At 38.3% G+C, this 20,823-nt stretch overlaps 1 protein-coding gene across 1 annotated transcript in view; it reads left to right on the forward strand.

Annotated features, from left to right (window-relative positions):
* Positions 1–15,853, forward strand: part of Slco1c1 (solute carrier organic anion transporter family member 1C1) — a 35,657-nt gene extending 19,804 nt beyond the window's left edge. The window contains exons 9-14 of the mRNA XM_052172754.1: positions 1,051–1,246; positions 5,440–5,605; positions 9,618–9,802; positions 11,027–11,091; positions 13,783–13,900; positions 15,631–15,853. Coding sequence (XP_052028714.1) covers positions 1,051–1,246; positions 5,440–5,605; positions 9,618–9,802; positions 11,027–11,091; positions 13,783–13,900; positions 15,631–15,853 — 953 coding nt within the window. The remainder of the gene's footprint in view (positions 1–1,050; positions 1,247–5,439; positions 5,606–9,617; positions 9,803–11,026; positions 11,092–13,782; positions 13,901–15,630) is intronic.
* Positions 15,854–20,823: the final 4,970 nt, after the last annotated feature.

A 20,823-nucleotide genomic window follows, 5' to 3' on the forward strand; every position in this document is an offset into this window, starting at 1 on the left:
TGTGTGTGTGTGTATTAAATATATATATATAGAGAGATATATAGATATAGATAGATAGATAGATAGATATAGATATATTTGGATATAAATAGGCAGTGTGAGCAGGTTTAGGAATATTTAGAAAATTCCTACAGTTATACAGCAGATAAGAGGCTGAACTGATGTTACCTAAACCCAGGCACCTGGGTCTCTGAGTATGCACTCTCTATCACCTGGTAGGATTACTCCCTCTGCAGGTTTTAAATCATGTTTAAGAGATGACTAGTAAAGTTGCCTAACTCTGTGTCTAGGATTTCATCCCCTAATTACCTTTAAAAAGATGTAACTAATAGAACCTAGTGATAGAAGGCAGGGGACTTGACATGGGTTTCCCTACATTTGAATTAAGGCTTACTCATCATCACACTCAAAATCACAAGGAAATTGCTCTCTAAATAGCAGATAATAATATGCTACCCTTCAGATTGTGAGGAGACTAAATGTGATGAGTAGCATATCAAATGCTTCACTGAGCACCTGGCACTTGGTGTGCAAACAGTAGCACCATTGTAGCTGTGAGGAGACCAGCAAAGCAAGACGCTAAGGAGCTGAGTCAACAAAACTATATTCGTTTGAGCCAAAAAAAGTAAGCATAGAACAAACAAACAGACCATTTCCTTCATTCCCTGTGAGTATCATTCTATGGACCATATTGAATAAGATTAATTTTCACCCAAATGCCATGTGATTGAGAGGTGTTAGTTCTTGGCATCTACCAGAAAAGACATCATTTCATTGACTCATTCAGCACTGATAGAGTTGTCCTTGTGTTGTACATTGTGTCATGGAGAATGTGAGACTCTAAGGCTAAACTTGTGATATGGTCAACTCATGACCTTGATGTTCTTCACAAACCTTTGGTATATGTTGACTAAAGATAGCAACTGAATATTTTCATAAATTAAAAGAACAACACAGTTAGATACACTAGAACAATTGATGTGTTTTAGCAATCACTAAGGCCACATGTGTGATGATCAGAGATCTCATGTTGTTTTTCTTGTTCTGCAGGGCTCATCAACATTCCTGCAGTAGCCCTTGGAATATTCTCTGGGGGAATAGTTATGAAAAAATTCAGGCTGGGTATTTGTGAAGCTGCAAAACTCTACCTGGGATCATCCATCTTTGGCTACCTCCTCTTCCTCTCTCTGTTTGCACTGGGATGTGAAAATTCCAGTGTGGCCGGACTGACTATCTCCTACCAAGGGTATGTTCCTTCATGACATTACTTGAGGAGATAGAATGGTTTGATTCAATTGTCAATAAAGTTTTCCAAAAGGATTATGTTAATGTTTGAAGTCTCATAATTATAGGAAGGGATTTTTAATGAAGTAGCTGCCACAACTTAAGACTCAGAATCTGTTATTGTCACTATAATATGTTGTTTATTGCAAATTTGAATTTGGTTGTCTTATAGAAATATAAAAATTGCTAAATCTACATCTTATATTAGAAAATTAATCTGACAAGAGAAACAATGTAATCATGGAAATACCAACCTTGAGTTCTTAGTAAAGTAATGGCTAATGGGCTGAACCAATCTAGCTATAACTTTCTTAATTAAAAAAAACCCTATCTATAAAGATTATAGAAAACCTAAATAATGTCATATACATGAAAGTGATTAGTATTTGTCTAAAATAGCTAGAAGAAGTTTTCTCATTTTCCTCTCTGGACTCCTAATGAACAGGATTGGTCTCTAGAAACATTCTTCCTAGTCTCTGCTATGTTAAATTCACTGCAAGGGTCAGGGTAAAATGCTATCTCATTGCAGCTGTCTTTAACTGTTCATCATACACTGAGTCCAGAGAACAAGAACTTTTATTTTCTGTTATTGGTCTCATTCCTAGGCTGCCATGTATGTGATCAATGATTTGATTATACCATTTCTAGTTTCTTTCTTAACACAAACCTGGATCTTGCTGGACACATTTCACCATTCCATTTAAGAGTTCTTCCTATCACTCCACCAGATGGGGCATCTGCACCCCTTAGCTAGTTCTACACTGCTTATCTATAGATGTTATTGAATCTTTACCATGTGCCAGAGAGGTTCTAGGTTAAATCTTCCAGACAGCTTGAATGCCTGCAGAGGTAGAAAGGCAGACTCTGCAGATCTCTTGTATTCATTACTTTCTTGTTTTCAATCCTTGTGACCAAGTGCCTGATGAAAGAAGCTTAAAAAGGGAGGTGTTTATTTGGGCTTACAGTTTTATGGGGCATATACAGTGCATCATGGCGGGGACAGTGTAGTAGCAGGTGATCCCATGTCTTTATGTGTGCATGGGAATTGCTCACTCACAAATCAACAGATAGGAGGCTGGGATGGTCAGGAAGGAAGCAGGTGCTACAAACCTCCAGGCCTTCTGACCCAGTGACCTACCGAGCGCACCTCCCAAAGCTTCCACAGCTTTCCAAAAAGCCCCCCCCCCCCAGTGGTAGAGCCAAGTATTCAAGTATGTAAGTCCATAGGGAACATTTTACATTTTCTGTATCATCTATTCTGTAGTTCCTCTCTTGCCTCCTGCTTTCTACAGCTCCCCACTTCCTGTTCCTTTGCCCATCTCTTTATTCTAGCCTCCATCTTTTCTACCAACGTAGTTTCCTCTACTTTTAACTGAGCACACACTGTACTTTCTTTCATCTAAAATGAAAACTTACTAAATACAACCTTAAAAATTTTTTAAAAAAGTTTGACTACCAGGGTTGTGATGCTGAAGAGTCTGCTATGGTCAGTAATGAATACGAAAATCAATGGTAACTATTAATTGCTAGAAGATTCTGCAGAGAATAGAAGCCCTGTGCCATTTTTGACCATACCTTTCATATTTGTTATATAGACCAGCCAGCATTCTGGAATCATTTGAATATTTCAGTTTATAAGACATAATAACTTTCCCTTTCTAATGTGTGTTCTTTATACTCTTTATACAAGTGAGTTTTGCTAACCTTCTTGGAAGAGAAGTGAGTTTTTAGAAGTCTATTTGCCACCCCCCCCCAACTTGATGTCTACAAAAGGCAGATCTTAACCTTGAACAGAGGCATGACGCAGAGTTTAAATCTTTCTGCATTATGCTGTTTTAAGACAAAATAAAATATATAGACAGCAGCTGTGAAATTTTGAGGTTCATATTATGAGTACTTCCATGATAAAAGATGAAATATTTTAGAGAAATAAAAGATAATGTAGTCATTGAGTCTAGCCTCTTCAGCAGCCAGTCTGAAGATGAATTATTAATCGCACTGTCAGTATTTGGTGCATTCTGAACTCCTCTTTCAAAACTGCTTTCCACATGTTTACAACATCCTCCACAATGGCAAAGATTTAACCTTTGAGAATAGTTGTGCCATTGAAGGTGGCCAAAGACAGGCAAGAGCTCTAGGGAGCCTCTGTCCTCTCAGCACAGCTTCTCCCAAAGACAAGTCCCACTGAAGAATAAGCACTGATGTGTTTTCTGAAACGCTCTTTACAATTAAAGTTTTAAGCCACAACCATATTGTCAAACAAATCTTCCATAAGATGTGTCTGCTATTAAGTCTGCTGTAGATTGCAAAGTAAACACATCCCCAGTAATGTAAAATATTTAATTTTATGCAAAATGCTCCCCAGGAATTGCTTTGTTTGTAAAGGTTATTTTGATTCTAGACACCAGAGAGCTTCTCTATTGACAAGCTTGAGATATGACAACTGGGGTAATATTTCTTCTACAGTTAGGAGCATAATGCTGTTAGGAGAACAAGAACTTGGATGCAAGATACCTGGGAGGGGTTCACTCCCAAGTTTGTCACTGACAAGTTGTGTGAGTTCTAGCAAATTCATTCCCTAACCTGGCTTTCTTGATATACAAGAGAGTGGGTGGCCTCCATTATCTCACGTTTCATTGGATGTCTGATCATCTGGGAACTTGGCCTTACAGGACCTCTAGGGGCCTGATGTTGGGCTTTTAAAAACATTAGTTATTTCAGATGAAACCAATCATCTCAGCCAGCAGTCAATATTTCATGGAAGAGGAGATTAAATGCTCCCAGTGGACATCCCTTAGACCTAGTCAAATGCCCTTTTGTTCTGTTTGGGGTGATTTTTAAGATGGCCCAATCCACAGCAGCCCAATTAGATGGACTGTTACCTAAATTAAGAAATTACTTTTATAATAATATAGGGAATATTCACTAGAACCAAGGGCACACAGCACTGCTTCTTTCTCTAAACACCACCTTTGGATGAATGTGGTGGGACATGATTTCAGTATTAGGACTAGGGAGGCTTAATCAGATGGTCTGAGGTTTCGTGCCTCAGCCAGGCTACACAGTAAGACCATGACTCATTTCCTATAGACTACCATTCTTACTCTACTATGTGCTAAGAGTTGTATTTGACACTGGCATCGTAGGAGTACAGACTGATCTGGCCACCATTAAGTATACATTACACTATATTGTTGGTTAATTTCAGTCTCCAAAATATCAGCATAAAACAAAAGTTAGCAAGGTGAGAGATTAACAGAAAAAAATCAAATAAGGGAGGAAACAGAATTATCAAAGCTCTATGGGCATAACATTTAACATGAAGTAAAAAAAAAAGAAAGAAAGAAAGAAAGAAAGAAAGAAAGAAAGAAAGAAAGAAAGAAGCCACTCCCATGGGTGAGTGCCCTCTGGAGAGACCAGAGAAAAAGAAAAAAAATCAAGAATGCCAACACTTAGAGAGTAAATATTGTTTATTAAGATTTATAAACATTTTCCATCCTCACAAAGCTAGCATTTCAGAGAGTTCCAATAAACATCTGTGGCTAAATGAGTTGGTAACTCACCGAATAATGTGAAACCGTATGCACAAAGATGATGTAGGATGTGGATGTTCTCTGTACATGGGGAGAATATGAAGACAAAAGATGTATGATGTGTTGTTGGAAAAACATATGCAAGTAGCTATGCAGTCACAGTGGATGTAAGAAAAGTGTTCAATTTTACTGCTTTCATTTATTACTACAAGCAACCCCTGTCATACTGGATATGCACTCAATTACAAAAGACAGCAGGTGTAATGTCATAATTATACTTTTCTGTCTTGTAAGCATGGACAAACCCACCTTTGTCCAAATTTTCAGTAAAGGAACCTAGAAGCAGGGGACTTTAATATGACCTTTACTCTAAGCCATGGTCTTGATTAGAATGGATAAACCCATTATAATATCATGGTACTATTTAAGGGAATGACATTTAACAGTTGGATCGTTTTTAACACTTAGATGCTGAGGTCTTTAACACAATAATTGTATCTTCAGAAAACAAACTTGATTGACAATATCATAGCATTTATATGACTCAAGAGCATTGGTATTTTTTAAACTAATATCTAGCATACTAAGAGGTAATATTTTATACTGTTACATTTCTTTTCAGAACCAAACCTGTCTCTTATCATGAACGAGCTCTCTTTTCAGATTGCAACTCAAGATGTAAATGTTCAGACTCAAAATGGGAGCCCATGTGTGGGGACAATGGGATTACCTATGTGTCGGCTTGTCTTGCTGGCTGTCAGTCCTCCAGTCGGAGTGGAAAGAACATTGTAAGAAATATCTCCTAACATGTCTGGTAGTCCCATGTAGCTCCATTTGGGGCTCGGGAGGTCACCAGGTGAAAGCTCTGGTTCTGACCCTACTCTTGTTCTTGTATATATTATAAAGAATTTAAATCATTCTTGTGGATCTGCAGTTGAAAGGATTAGTCATGAAACAGGAACAATAACTTTCATAATTATTTAGTCTACAACTCCTGTTTTATGGTAAAAAGTATTAGACCAGGATAAGAAAGTCCCAAACACCAGAACATATCACTTTTAAAGTCTGCTTTAGAATTGGTGTCTCCTGAGCTAAAGCTTAAGGCCAGTAGACATAAAAGGTTTTAGACACATCACAAATATAGAAGATTAAGAGGTCTGTATCTAGAGATAGGGATTCAGAAGTCCAGGTACTGATCCCAAGAAAGTTGATGGTTTTAAGGAAGCTCTGCTTTACTATGAGAAGTAGATGGTCTGGGCTATAAAATTTCTGTATAATAGAGGAGGCAAAACTCTAGATAGGAAGTTTGCTCAGTCTGATCAGGTATAATCACAAGTGTGCTTGAGATGAATGCCTTAAACTGTGAGCATTTAGTCCTCACAGTTATAGAAAGGAAATTCAATTTATTGCACAGTCTCTGTGTTTATCCACCCTCAGTCCTATTTATACTCCCTCCAAACATCACGTGTCCTCCACGGGTCTTTCCACACCACGTGTCTTGCGTTAGCACATGAGTCTATCTCAGCTGACATCACTCTGCCAATCAGCCTGAGTCTGGGGAAGCAACAAGAAGCCACAGCACACCACCAGAATTTTTTCGGTGCATTTCTCTTTATGGAATCCCAACAAATGGAGCTCAACTACAAAATGTAAGGCAGATCAATGCATGCATGCCATTAGTGATGAAGAATCTTTTATCACATGTCATTTTACATGCTTGCTTTAGCAGAACATTCTTTCAATTGTGTCTGCTTCAGGAAAACACTCCTTCCCCAGCAAAACAACGTCCAACACTTTCCAAAGAACGGTTAAGTTTCCACTTCAAAAACCTTAAAGTGCTTTCTTCTTGTTGGACATTAATTCCTGAAGACTGTATGCTCATGACCTCTTAAGGGCCTTACCTCCAAATATGATTGCACAGAAGTTTGATACTTCAATGAAGGAACTGAGAATGGATGTTCAGTGCATAACTGAAGCCATCTGTGAAGGACTTGACATTAACAGACTACCCCTCTAGTCATACCTTTGTACCTCAGGGCTAAACACTGTCTTTTGTAAAATTTGAACAACACACATATATTTACTCTGTTGGCTAGTTGTGAATCCAAACATATTAAGGACACTGAGATGCAGAAACAGATAACAAAAATAAAACAAGATTGATAAGGACTGAAAATACTTTACCAGAACTGTCAGGAGGTTCCTGGCCTGGAGTGGGTTGAAATGAGAGACAGGGTAGGACTCTGGTGTGGCTTTAAAGACTGATGGTTTCTAACTATAGTGAATGCTGATGATTACTTCTAAAAAGACCTACAAGCTCTCTTGCTAATTCTGGGGGTTAAAAGCCTGCTGACTTAGATGATTAACACCTGTAGCCTAACAGTAGGAGATTAAGTAATGTAGTTTTTGTTCTATCTCCACAGGAATTGCCAGGCTCTAACTTTCAGCCTGTTAATCGAAGTCTCAGGATAAAAAGAGGGACACTTTGAAAAGTGAATTTAGCTTTTATTTCTAAGTTGTAAAACAGTTTTCTATGAAAGCTCTTTAAGTAAAGGGGGAAAAGTGAAATGGTCATGATGACACTAAGCAGGACAAGGGAAACTCACAAGCCTCTCTGCCTTCAGCACCTAAACATCTTTCAGAATATATGACCACATGATAAAAAGTTCATCACAAGTTTACACATAAATTCAAATCATAGATTGAATAAGAAGATTACAACAGAGAATGTTTACATGCATATCCATTAGGAGTAATACCTGGCTAAGCATTCATCATCTGTCACAGCTCTACAAGTTCATGGAGAGTTAAAAATCATAACTAAGTTATCAGTGAAGTTGTGTATAGATAAACCCAGTTAATATTTTATCTTCTGTCTCAACAGAAGATAAAATTACCTATAATGAATGATAGTTTTCTTTATATGGCCTTTAGTTAATGGTTTTTCAATGTTTTGGAATGTACTCTGAGTAGTAGAAGCAATTAACTGCTGACACTTGGAGACTGGCAGGGTTTTCATTGCAGTTTTGAATTTCAGAAAGGACCTAATAGGGGACCCATAATAAAAGAACTTAGTAAATACTGATATAACTTTAGGAATTTTTAAAAAATTTACTATATATTCAATGTTTAATCAACCCATGTATTTAGGGTCACAGCTATGTGCCAGATGTGATAATGGAGACAGTGATCAATAAAACTACCCTTTTCCAATTCTGCATGAAACATAATTAGATGGAGATTCTGGAGGATTAAGAATTCATCAATTGATCTAGCATTGGAGGGGAATATAAGGACAGAGAGAAAAAAGGAGGGAGGTGATTGGAGAATGGATGGAGAGAAGAAGGTTTATGGGACATATGGGGAGGGGGGATCCAGGAAAGGGGAAATCATTTGGAATGTAAACAAAGAATATAGAAAATAAAAATATTTAAAAAAATAAGAAAAAAAAGAATTCATCAATTTGTCTGTATAGCATCACTAGAAGATAGTACAGTACACCTTTGTACTTCTGCAGTGATCTGCTCAAAAGGGTGTGCTAATACAATGAATGTTATATATGTTCAATAATAACAGGAAACACATATTAATAGCAGGAATCTTTCCTAAAATGATTTTTCTCCTGGGGCTTGCCTATGGAAGCAAATCTGTCTTGGATTATTTATTAATCCAAAGCAGACTCATCTCAGGAAGATCATCTGCTAGTTATTACTTTGTTGGCTCCTGACATAATACACACACACACACACACACACATTCTTAAACACTGAAAATAAAGCCAATTTTATGCACTGGATGCACACTAGTGACAAGGTGGGGTGATCCTACTTTTGTAGAGGTTGTATTCTAGTAGAAGGATGAATTTTAAAAATAAATAGCCCTACACACAGTAGCAAGAACTGAGTTAGGATGAAAGAGAGAGGTACAGATGTGATTTACAAGGGGAAGTCATGAATATTCTCTCCAGTGAAGTCTCAGAGCACACAGGGTAAAGCCAACCAGGCCAGAGGAGACCTTCCTAGGAGGGGAGCAGCCAGGCCATGTGATATGGGTGAGCTTGCTGTGTTCAGTCATGTGTTTTCTATGACAAAACAGACCTGAAAATTGCCATTGTGGGAGCCATTTGTGTAAGTGAAGCAGAACAAAAGGGAAAATTGTTGACTACTGATCGGAGTGGGATCTGGGAGCTACAGAAAGAGAATGAATGAGATAGAGAATAGATAATTCACAACAGTGATTTGGGGTTCTTACAAGTATGCAATGAACACCAATGGCACAGTTGAGAACAATGAGAGAGTCTGACCACCAGTTTTGAACATTCCCTTGCATCCTAAGTAGAAAGCAGGTTGGTTAGTAAAAGAGGAAGTAGGCTGAGCACAAAGTGACCATCGTACAATCAAAGCATACAATAGTGGAAAGGAAGGGGATCCCAGAGGATGCAGGGTGGGAGGTTGGAGAGGTGAATAAAACCAAGCACACAAAGGAAATTGTAGCTAAAGAACCCATCTCTACATACAATGCATGCATGTTTTACCAAAGAAAGAAAAGGAAGAATGAAAGTGAGAGTGAAGGAAGCAAGATTTGTGTGAATATCTTAGAATTTACTGAGAAATCTGTAGGATTAGTCACCATTTGAACAATAAAATACTCTACCTTAATGCATTTCAATACAGCAAAAAGTATTTCTCCATTGCTCATATAGTACATGTATATTATACTAAAACAATTTTAAACAAATACATAGCTTCTGCTTTAATTAAATATACCTCAGTAATTGCACTTTTCTCTATTGTGTTACAGATATTTTCTAACTGCACTTGTGTAGGATTTGCAGCCCCCAAGTCAGGAAACTGGTCAGGCATAATGGGCAGGTGTCAGAAAGAAAATGGATGTTCCCAAATGTTTCTATATTTCCTTGTGATCTCAGTCATTACATCATATACATTATCTCTAGGTGGCATACCTGGATATATATTACTCTTGAGGTGAGTGCCAAGTCTCCTCACTCCAACTTCACTATCATATATAAAAAATGATACTATATTTATATATTATATATAAATATATTATATATACATATCCTATATTATCTATCTATCTATCTATCTATCTATCTATCTATCTATCTATCTACCTATCCATCGATCTATCTTCTCTGTGGAGCCATGATTCTTGATAGCTTTTTGAAATAATTGACCCAGCCCTGGTTCCACTGTCATATGACCACACTTTACATTTCTCTATAAAAATGTAGCTGAGTAGAGTTTTCTTAATTCAACATGTTTGCCAACGTTTGATCTAGATCAAGGTTAAAACCTATATCATTGAGGTTTTTTTTATTAAGTAAACATCATGTCCTGTCTTTTGATGTTGGTGACAGTATTAACTAACAGAGATAAAATGAACCTTAAGTATGTTTCCATCAAATATATACAATAAACATTTGTGAGATACCTTAAATATATGCTTAATAACACAGTGTTTTGAATTGATGATTTTAATCTATAGTCTATTATTTTCTTCAAATTCCTGCTAAGATTGGAATTTGCTGTGGTATTTTTAAATCAACTGAGGATTCTGATCTATAAATATTATGTGAATGACTTAAAACAATTATATATATTGGACCTTGAAATATACATTCCTTTGCATATTTTATTTGGGATATAAGTTCTTAAGAATAATTAAAATAGGAATTAAGCACTGATCCTGCTGTAAATCATATATGTTTAAAAGTAAGAGAATTTTAAACTTTGCCTCACTTTTTAAAATAAAAATATGAATCTTAAAGAATAATGATTAAATAAGCATTGTGACCAGATAAGGATTATTTGAAAAGTGTGTGTGTGTGTGTGTGTGTGTGTGTGTGTGTATTATATGTATAGTGTGTGTATGTGTGTGTGTGTTATGTGTATAATGGACATCTATATGGTATGCACACATGAAGCCCTAGATTGAAAATGGCAATCTCCTCAAATGTCCCTCTTCCTCATTCACTGAGGCAGTATCTCCCAGTTAGAACTTATCAACATGGTTAGTTTTAGTGCCATCTTCTTCTAATGACTTCCTGTCTCCACTTTCTGAGGCTGGAATTACATCTATCTATCTATCTATCTATCTATCTATCTATACTCTGGGGTTTATACTTGTATAGCAGCTGTGAAATCTCTTAGGTCACATTTTAAAAATAGTGCTTTTTTAAATTTTAGGTGCATTCAACCACAACTTAAGTCTTTTGCTCTGGGTATCTACACCTTAGCAGTAAGAGTTCTTGGTAAGTATAATCAAAAGAACATTTTTTCTCTTCTTTCAGCACTGTGATGTGATGTGTGTTTATGTGTGTGTGTGTGTGTGTGTGTGTGTGTGTGTGTGTGTGTGTGTAATTTAGTTTATCATCAGGGGCCCTGCAAGCACTATAGCTGGTGAAAAATGAAACTCTGGTCAGTTCCACTGTAGCAAGTTCAGGGTAAGAAACTTCTGGAGTCTGACCTCACAGTTTATGTTTCTTACACACGTAAGTACAGTAATACTTTGGGTAAAATGTCTCCACATGGCAATTATCACAGCAAAGCTTCAGCAATAGCAAATTGGAAACTCCATGGCAAAGTAACAAAGCACCTGTGACCTTTACAAGGTGTGAAGGTCACCTTGTAAAGGTGTGTAAGAATGTGTTTTGTTGTCTGATAAATAGTGCTCAAGTAAGGACCTGAGGAGGATTTGTGATAAACATAAGGCTATTCTATATGCATAAGGCTATTCTATATGCATAAAACTATTCTATATGCATAAGGCTATTCTATATGCATAAGGCTATTCTGTTGATGGAGCATGCTCTTTCATAAGGAATGGTTCTGTTCCCTGAGAGACCAAGACACAAGGACCAACATGATGCTCAGGATTTTGGAGGTATTTAGGAAGGCTGGCTCCATAGATCAGCAAAAAGATCACCAGGTTGTTAGGCATCATCTATGCAAACCTTCCTGGCAAAAAGACATCAGTCATTTTTTCTTTTCTTGAGGGAAATAGGCCCATGTATTTAACAGGTCTGGTTTCAGCAATGCTTTCTCTTAGTTGAGACTCCTACCATTTAACTCATTAGTATAGACTGCTGACACTTTACTGCTTAAGGAGCATAGCTTGTGCTGTGGTGCAGGTGCAAATGTCATCACTTTGGATGACCATAATGCATTGCCACAATCAAAATATTTGATATGGGTGTGCTACTCTATCTTCTGTATATTATACACTCAAATTTAACTCACTACAGTGATGTCAACTATGCTTCTGTACTGTCTGTCCAGTGAGTAGAGGACCCCACACTGCATTTAGCTAGCTTTTATAGCCTCTAACAATTTTTCCTTGTTCTAGTCAGGCAGGTGGGGTCATCTTATGGATGGTCCTTCTTTTTCATTCACCTGATTGGTTTTGGTAAGCAGCTAATAAACTATTTCACATGCAAACTGTTCAAGTGTACTGTGGCAGTTCTCCCATTCTGTCAGGAAGAGCTGACTTTAGTGTAGGCCATCCCTGGACAATGATTTCTTGGTGAAATTAAGGGCCATAGCCATCTTCACAATAAAGGCCAATTCTCAGTTAATGAGTGGTCTGTGAGATGATGTGGAGTCATTATTCCATTTCTGGCATATGTTTTGCCTGAAGCTGAAATGACTGTAAATGATTCTATATTAAATCAATTATATAGTGACTACTTATAAAATGTTAGTGGAATGTTTACCCTTGAAACAATTTTTTTTTTTTGGTGTAGCCTTATCTGTCCTAGAATCACTCTGTAGGTCAGGCTGGCCTTGAACTCACAGAGATCTACCTGCCTGTGTTTCCCAAGTGCTGGGATTAAAGGTAAGTACCACCACGCTCAGGCCAAAAGTTCAGTGGAATTTTAAGAGGGCAATATTTTAAAAAATAATTTTTACTTGTTATCAAAGGACTGTATTGATGGATTCATAGACACACTAATTAATAATCAGTTACTGAGAAGCGATGAGTGTTTTAGCATGAGTAAGACAGACAAATGCCCTGTGCCTGTCCTGTGGCTGCATAGCTTGGTTTTCTCAGAACAAACAACCAAACAGGCTGTTCCAAGAGCACTAAGGGTTTGTGGAAGGGAGGAAAGCTTGGGCTGCTGAGCAGAATGAATGAGGTTTAGGTCATTGGGTTGGTTCTTTCCTAAGGGAGTCATTTAAGCTGAGATGCAAAGGGTATGTGCACATTCGAAAGGCAGAGGCAAGAACATGGAATCTGCTTCAGCTAAAGAAAGCTGCTCAAGGCATTCAGCAAGAGGGCGGACCACGTTAATCACTGAGAAAAGTTCAGTGAAGTTGGTGTCTGAAATATAAGACAATGACTATGATTGCAGATGAGGCCAGACATGTCACGTTTGGTCTTGGAACAAATACCTTGCACATTATCTGTGAGCCTATTTGCACAGTAAATAGGGTAGAGAGAGTTAAGGAAATTGGCAAAAAATAAAATAACCCTTGGCTATTGCTTTTATTAGGGCTGGGTGTTTGGGAATGAAGTCCTGGGCTCTGATGTATGCTAGACAAATTCTCTACCAGTAAGCTATACACACACCCTCCTTAAGATTTACATCAGAGCAGAATTAGAGACAGGATATGTTCCTAAGGAAGAGATTTTGTGGTTTGGGCTTTTAAAATTGAGAAGGGCTCAAAGGTGATATCCAGGCTCACTGCCTTGGCCACTTGGTGAGTCAGGGGAGAAGCTGTGTTCACATCCACATCGAGGGTAAAGTTCCAGGAGACATGGATCTAGAGCTAAACTACCGACAGTTACCGCTTGGGACCAAACACTGAGCCATTGAAAGAGGTCTCAGTGAAGAATTATGGCTTTTCATCCCCCAAACAGTGATTCCTGGGCTCAAGGTAAGTGGCTCTGGATCACTTTTCATGGCCAAAAACTTAGAAGCAACTATTTGTGTTTCTTACAGCGGGAATCCCAGCCCCTGTGTACTTTGGTGTTTTGATTGACACTTCATGCCTCAAATGGGGATTTAAAAAATGTGGAGGCAGAGGCTCCTGCAGACTGTATGACTCCCACACTTTCAGGTACAGTGCCAGACACCCTCCTGCATCTCTGTGCCCCCACATCTCATTTTCTGCCACATCCTTACACTTAAGATTTCCCAGCAGCTTCCTTGTTTATGAGGCAAGTCAACCAAAAACTGTGAACGAGTCTAATATTCTAGATTAAAAAAATATTTCCCAGCATTAACATTGAATTTCAGTTTAAATTCATCATTGTTTTATTTCATTCTTACTTTTTCAAGTTAGTGTATGATGCAATGTGTCCCATGAATGTATTTTATTATGACACTTTCACATGTACATATCATTATATTTTGTTTAAATTCCTCCCTGCCCCAAGTAATCATTTTTAAAAAATGATGAAAAATGAGCAGGTGACATGGCTCACACCTGTAACCCCAGAATTCAGGCTCTAAAAGAGGATAGTCAATGCCAAGTCAGACTTGGCTATATAATATGTTCTAGGCTAAACTGAGGCTACAGAGTGAGCAACCCTGGCTCATAACACACACACACACACACACACACACACACACACACACACACACACACATGAACATACATATATAACAAATGATAAAAAAATCCTAGAATACAGTTTCAAAAATGTGTGCACATAAATGGCAAAATATTCCCTGAAACTCAGATGCATTTAAATTTAGGTCACATTCTGGGTTTAATTCTATTCTTTTTTTTTTTTTTTAAACTGAGCCAAACTGTACCATTTACGTCAGCGCTAATCCCCTGGGCAAGATCTGGATTTGGCTCTCAATCCATCCGGCTCTTATTGCCAAGCTGATGTTCAATTATCCCAGTACTTGAAATGCACAAAAGTAAAAAGCTTTCTCTGTGTGGGTGAGCGAGTCTGGGTGGAGAGCATGGTTTTCTCACTACGGTATCATTCAGTTCCGTCCATCAAACCTTTATCTCCCTTTTGCTTAAAGCCATACTCTAGTGGTTTAAAAGCAGGGCTTCTTTCATTCAAAGACTTACACGATGAATGCTTTGTTTTAGAGAGTAAAAAAAAAAAAAAAAAAAGCCCCAGTCTCTAGCCTGTAAGTTTCATGTGAATTAGGCAGACCATCTTAAATAAGATAGATTTGATAGGCTTTGATGTTATGTGTGAAGAATGTTTGGCTAAGGCCAGGGCCAGTTCAGGGAGTGAAATTTGGTTCCTGCTCTCATTTTGGTGAGGCTAAGTGCTCACTGTAATGTGGATGTTGTACAGTGCAGAGACTGCAGGGAAGAGAGGAAACTGAACACTGAGTTCTTTATCAGGCCTTTCTGATCCACTAAGAACTCTGACCCCTTCTTTGAATTGCTAGCTGCAGCTTTTCCTTGGAATGTATTGAAGAAATATTTGAGACAGGGTCACCCCACGACTTAGTCAAACCTTGACACTTTTGAACATGAAAGGGGCTCCTTTGAAATTATTCTTGGGACAGCAATAGACTAAATAGGACTGCCCCCAGTAAGCAGGAAGATGGCTATCCAACTTCAGGGACTCGTTAAAGAGGAAGTTGGAATTATTATATCATTTGCAGTAATCAGGAATGACAACTAAGAAATTGCCTCATATGAGCTAACTGCTGGCAGGAGTTCACCAGTGTCCATAGCCACTGGCCTACTCTAAGTCTGCACCCCGTCTGCATCCCTCAGCTGTCATCGTCACACTGTGAGAGCCTTCATGTTTTTTTTTTTTCAAGTTGAATAGCTGCAATAATTATAATTGAGACTCTCTCCTCTTTTAGATACATATACCTGGGATTAACCACGCTCCTGGGCACAGTGTCTGTCTTTCTAAGCATGGCCGTACTTTTCGTTTTAAAGAAAAAATATGTCTTGAATCACAGCAGCTTAATAAGTACAAGAGAGAAAATAGTGATGTCTTCAAGCATCAAAAAGGAGACATGTCCCGCAAGGGATCATGGGTTGCAGCCCAAGTACTGGCCAGGCAAGGAGACCCGACTTTAAAAAGAAAAAGTTATGGAAGCAAACAAGCACGGAGGTCATTTTATCCAATGCATGTAAATGAATAAAATCATAATCAAAAGGGCTTCAACATGTAATTTCATTCTGCTTTCAAAGGTATGCCTGCTTTGTTTTTGACTCTAAGCATTAGATAATAAACCTCTAAAGATATAATTAAATTTATTTTAAAACTTTTAAACTTGTGCATTCCTTTTAATTATTTTCTTGTTTCTGCTTCATTCTAAATTGTGCCCACTGATATGTGAGATATATTTCTTGGGAAGGCTGTCGATATCATGTTTGATTGTGACGTTCCATCTGTATATTAAGTCACTTGACTAGAATCTACTTTGAGTAGTTCCTAAGGAGACCCTTCAGTTTTAGCTCCTCCTTGGAATTCAGTAAGTGATAAGAAAAACATTCATAACAGGGTTGTCTTGGGACACAATTTCAGTTCATTAGTTTACATATACTAATATATAATTTACTTTAATAACTTACATATGTTACACTATAATTAACGTCACTATGTTTTATTGTTTTTGAATTCAGTGAATCAAAATATTTTTAAACAAATGCTTCCAAAATTTCCATGTATTTAGGAAACTCTGTACTTTGATGTAAGTTGTATTCATAAAATATATTTAAAAGTTATGTTTATTTATTTGGGGTGGGGGGAGGGAGAGACCTGAGAGGATTCGGATGTCAACTCAATCAGACAGCATTAGATAAAATTCCCAAATAATCCATGAAAACATAATGTTGGAAAAGACATAGTAGCATAGATACTACAAATTGTACTGTGTGCTACTATGCATTTCTACATCATCTATCTGTAGTATAAAATGTTTATGTACACTATACATGCACTATGTAGTTGATATGTACTTTATATATAAAATAGTCAGAGACTTTAACCCTCCAAGGGCTCACTTTGACTCTGTTGAGATTATAGGCTCTAGATATTATTTGTCCTGGTTAGTTTTTTTCCACTTGACACAAGCTAGCATTATTTGGGAAGAGGGATTTTCAACTGAGGAAATTCCCCCACAAGCTTGGCCTACAGGCAAGTCCTGGTTAATGATAGATTTGCAAAGGTCTATCCTACCTTAGCAGATAGTCCTGAGTTGTATAAGGAGGCAGACAAAGTAAGCCATGAGGAACAAGGCAGTAAATAGCACGCCTCCATGGCCTCTAATGTTCCTGCCTCCAGGTTCATTCTTTGAGTTCCGACCTTAAATTTCCTAAGTGTTGGAGAGTGACCTGAGAGCTATAAGGTAAAATAAACTCTTTCCTTAAAAATGTTAAAAGTTTTTGAAAATGAATAATGACATCCATGGTTGTTATACTTGGAAAATTGATGAAGTAAGTAGTATTAAGGGTGTGGTATCACAGATATATCTACCTGCCACTTAGCAGACAAGTTAGAAGGATGCCATGAGTAGCCCTTCGTTTCTTCCTGCTGGAGACCTTCAGTTCAGACATCACCTTTCCTGGGCGCTGGTGTGCCTCTGACTGCAGTTAGTGAATTTGACAGTTCACTCTCTCATCTTCATGACATCAGTTTTGTTTATCCAAATTAGAAAAGTTTAAGCAAACTGATTCTTGAACAAGATTAATAATGGTCAGATGAAATTATTTGAAATAAAAAGTAACAGTCTTTTGCCTCTGTGCCATTCATAATCCTTGGAGGCAAAGGCTTCTAAGCAGGTTGCTTTGTTTTTCTGACTGCCACATTTCTATTCTTTAACATTTTTTCCATGTCCTGGGTGTTATGACTGTATCCACCATGTCTGTACAGTGCCCAGGGAAGCCCAGAAGAGAGTGTCAGATTCTCTGCCACTGGAGAAATGGTTGGTAGTGAGTCAACATGGGGGTGGTTGGAATTGAACTTAGGTCCTTTGGAAGAGCAGGCAGTGCTCTTAACCACCAAGACCTTTCTCCAGCCCCCATGTCACTTCCTTGCTTTACTTACTTAGAGTGACACCTACTGACTACTCTTTCTGATACAATAAGATTAATGTCACTTGCACATTATCACTTCTTCTGTAGTCGTGACATTAATGTATATTTCTCAAATGCTACATCACAGATGTGCTCCTCCCCCCCCCCCGTAACTTCAACTGTATTATATGTACTAATATTTGAAGATGACCTGGAACATCCCTCAAAGTTGACATGCTGAAAGAATGGTCCTCTCTCTGACAATGTTAAGAAGTAGTGAAACCCAGGGGAGGTGGAGCCCAATGAAGGTAATTGGGAAAATAGAACAGATAGAGTGTGGTGTCCATACCGATCAGGTGGCACCTTAGTGTGCTGTTTGTGGTCTGTCCACCAAGAAGTGCCACAATGAATTGACTAGAGTTGAAGTTTGGCATTCGAATTTTAAGCTTCACTAAACTGAGATATGTAGCAGGATTTTCCATGTCCAATTAATTTAAATATTAATACAAGAAGCCTGTGATTGGACAGGGAAAGGGGAGGCAGAGCTAAGAGTTGCAGAGATAGGGAGTGACACGGCAGGAGAAGGAAAATGGAGGACAAACAGGATGATTCAGATTATGTGTGGCTTTAAATAGCCACAGGTAGCTATACTATCATATAGGGCTAGAATAATTGGGATAACTTATCCCAATTATCTAATCTAGGTGGGCAGTCTGTGTCATTAGTAATTGGCTCTGAAATTATTGTGTGGGCATCTTGTGAATTGACAATTTATTGATATATAAATCTGACTGATTAATTATAAGCTTCTAAAGTTTTGATTTTACTGGGTCACTGGGAATTGTGATAGCTATCTGCAAGGTGGGTGGTCATTGCACTGGGCTGGTGTGGCAGCGACCCGCTGCCGCGATGAGAGCACCCCACTGGAGCCATGGGGCCTGCCGGTGCCCAGCATAGCACCGGAACTTGAGGTTCTTTTTAATATTTCCTGCAACAGAGATAAAAACTGGTTCTGAAGGATCATGGAGACTGTAATTAAGGCTTGTATACAGACACAACATGGATTTTTTGCTGTTATTATGTTCCACATGACCTTAAGTTGCATGTCACACTGAACCTAGCTACCTCTACAAACCTAGATTACCTGTGCCCACCATCTTCCTGTGAAGCCTTTCTCTTGTCCTGCAACTTGCAAGGAGTCCCCTATGGCAGGGCTTTGGTGATCTATATGCTCCCTGTAACTCGATTACTGCCTTTTTGGATATTTTCACCAATGATACTGGCCTAGAACAGGGTGTACCTCTCTGCCTCATTACCCTGACCTCTTCTTAGGAGTAATGTTCACTACTTAATATTTTCTTTCTTGCCAATTTATTCTCTAAAAGCTTCACAAAGTGCCAGGGGATGGCTATTCCCACTGTAAAAAGCTAGGAAAACAGTGGAAACTCAGTGACTTGGCTGACACATGGCCAGCAAGTAAAGATCTGGGGCCCAGGAGGCTTTGTTGTCAAAGATTCATCTGTTTTCTCTTGAATAGAAGTCACAGACGGTGGTTAATCAACTTTTAACACCAAAGTTTTTAAAAAGTGGCTCAATACAAAAAGTCTTTCTTTGGGGTTCATTTCCAGTGCCAGGGTTACCTGGGGTACCTACACATCAAATCCTTTAATAAGTGGCATTTTCCAGAATTCCATCTCTGATCTCACATCTCCAGGTTCCATTATTCAGTGTTACATTATAGATCTGTCTTGGATTAAACACATCTTTGAAAATCCACACATTGACTTATTTCTCACCTAAGGCTAACACCATTGAAGCACACCCTGTCTCCGAAGCAAAATGCAGGGCAATCAGTGAGCACTATGACCCTAAGGCAGACAGATATTCAGAAGCCTGACAAGTAGAACTGTTTGTCTTTATTCAAACACATTTAAAAAGTCTGCCAGAACATGGGCCATCTTGAAAGCAGTCATTGGTCCTGAGTTTTCCTGTGTGGAGTGTTTATTACTCTATGCTGCTTATTTTGCATTTTCAGATGCCGTTGTTGATGTTCTAAGTCTGAAACTGGGTTTCCTATGATTTGGCAAAAGGTTGGGTCTGCACTTCACCTTCACTATGTCCAAGACAATTCTGGAGTCTCTAGGAATTACCATGCTACACAAAGGCACTGGGATATGTGACTTCACTGTTGTTCTGAAGATCTGCATTAACTATTTGCATGTCTTTTTTAGTACCTTCTGCAAAGGAAGCTGCTTTTTAATGTCCCCAATTTGCAATACAGTTCTCTAGTTTTCAGCCCTCCTGATATGTCTCAATCCCACTAGACAGTGAGTTCCCATCTCAAACTAATCTATATCAAAGCAGATGGCAATTTAAACAAAACAAACACAACAACAACAACAAAAAGACAGAATAAAAGAAAGGAAAAGAAAAAAGAAAAAGTAAATCTTTTGGTCTTAGAGCGCCCTCTAGTGTATTTTATATTTCTCATTTTATTGTAATAGGCTTCCAAAAATATTTACATAGAATACTGGCAATCATTATGTGTGAAATACTGTATGCTGTCCCTGTGCAGTCGTCAAATCTGATGATCCTTACTGTTATGGATGTCTGCAATCTCTGCAGGTGCTGTTACTTACAAGATGGCTGATATTCACAGAGGCTATCTAATTCCATGAAGCCAGAAGCATAGAATTCAGATTCCCATTTATTGTGTGACTTTTTTGTTTTTTCCGGGGAAGACATGAACAAAAGTCTGTTGGCCCCAGATAGGCTACCACCCAACAGACTAAAGCAGTGACTGCACCTGAGTCTAGTTGGAGAAACTGAGGCTATCAAGGTCACTCAAAGGTACCTGCATCCCTGAAATCCCATGCCAACCTGGGTGAGAATTCAAGAGAGCTTTAGCCTTGGAGGTCCCTGCATGATCTACAGGTGGTTCTACTAGAGTCTCCCCTTCCACCAATTGTTTACTGTTTCCATGACTCCACAAAGTGGCTTGTATATCTCCTAACTTTCTAAGTCTTCAC

This window comes from Apodemus sylvaticus, chromosome 2, assembly GCF_947179515.1.
Source record: "Apodemus sylvaticus chromosome 2, mApoSyl1.1, whole genome shotgun sequence".
Lineage (NCBI taxonomy): Eukaryota > Metazoa > Chordata > Mammalia > Rodentia > Muridae > Apodemus > Apodemus sylvaticus.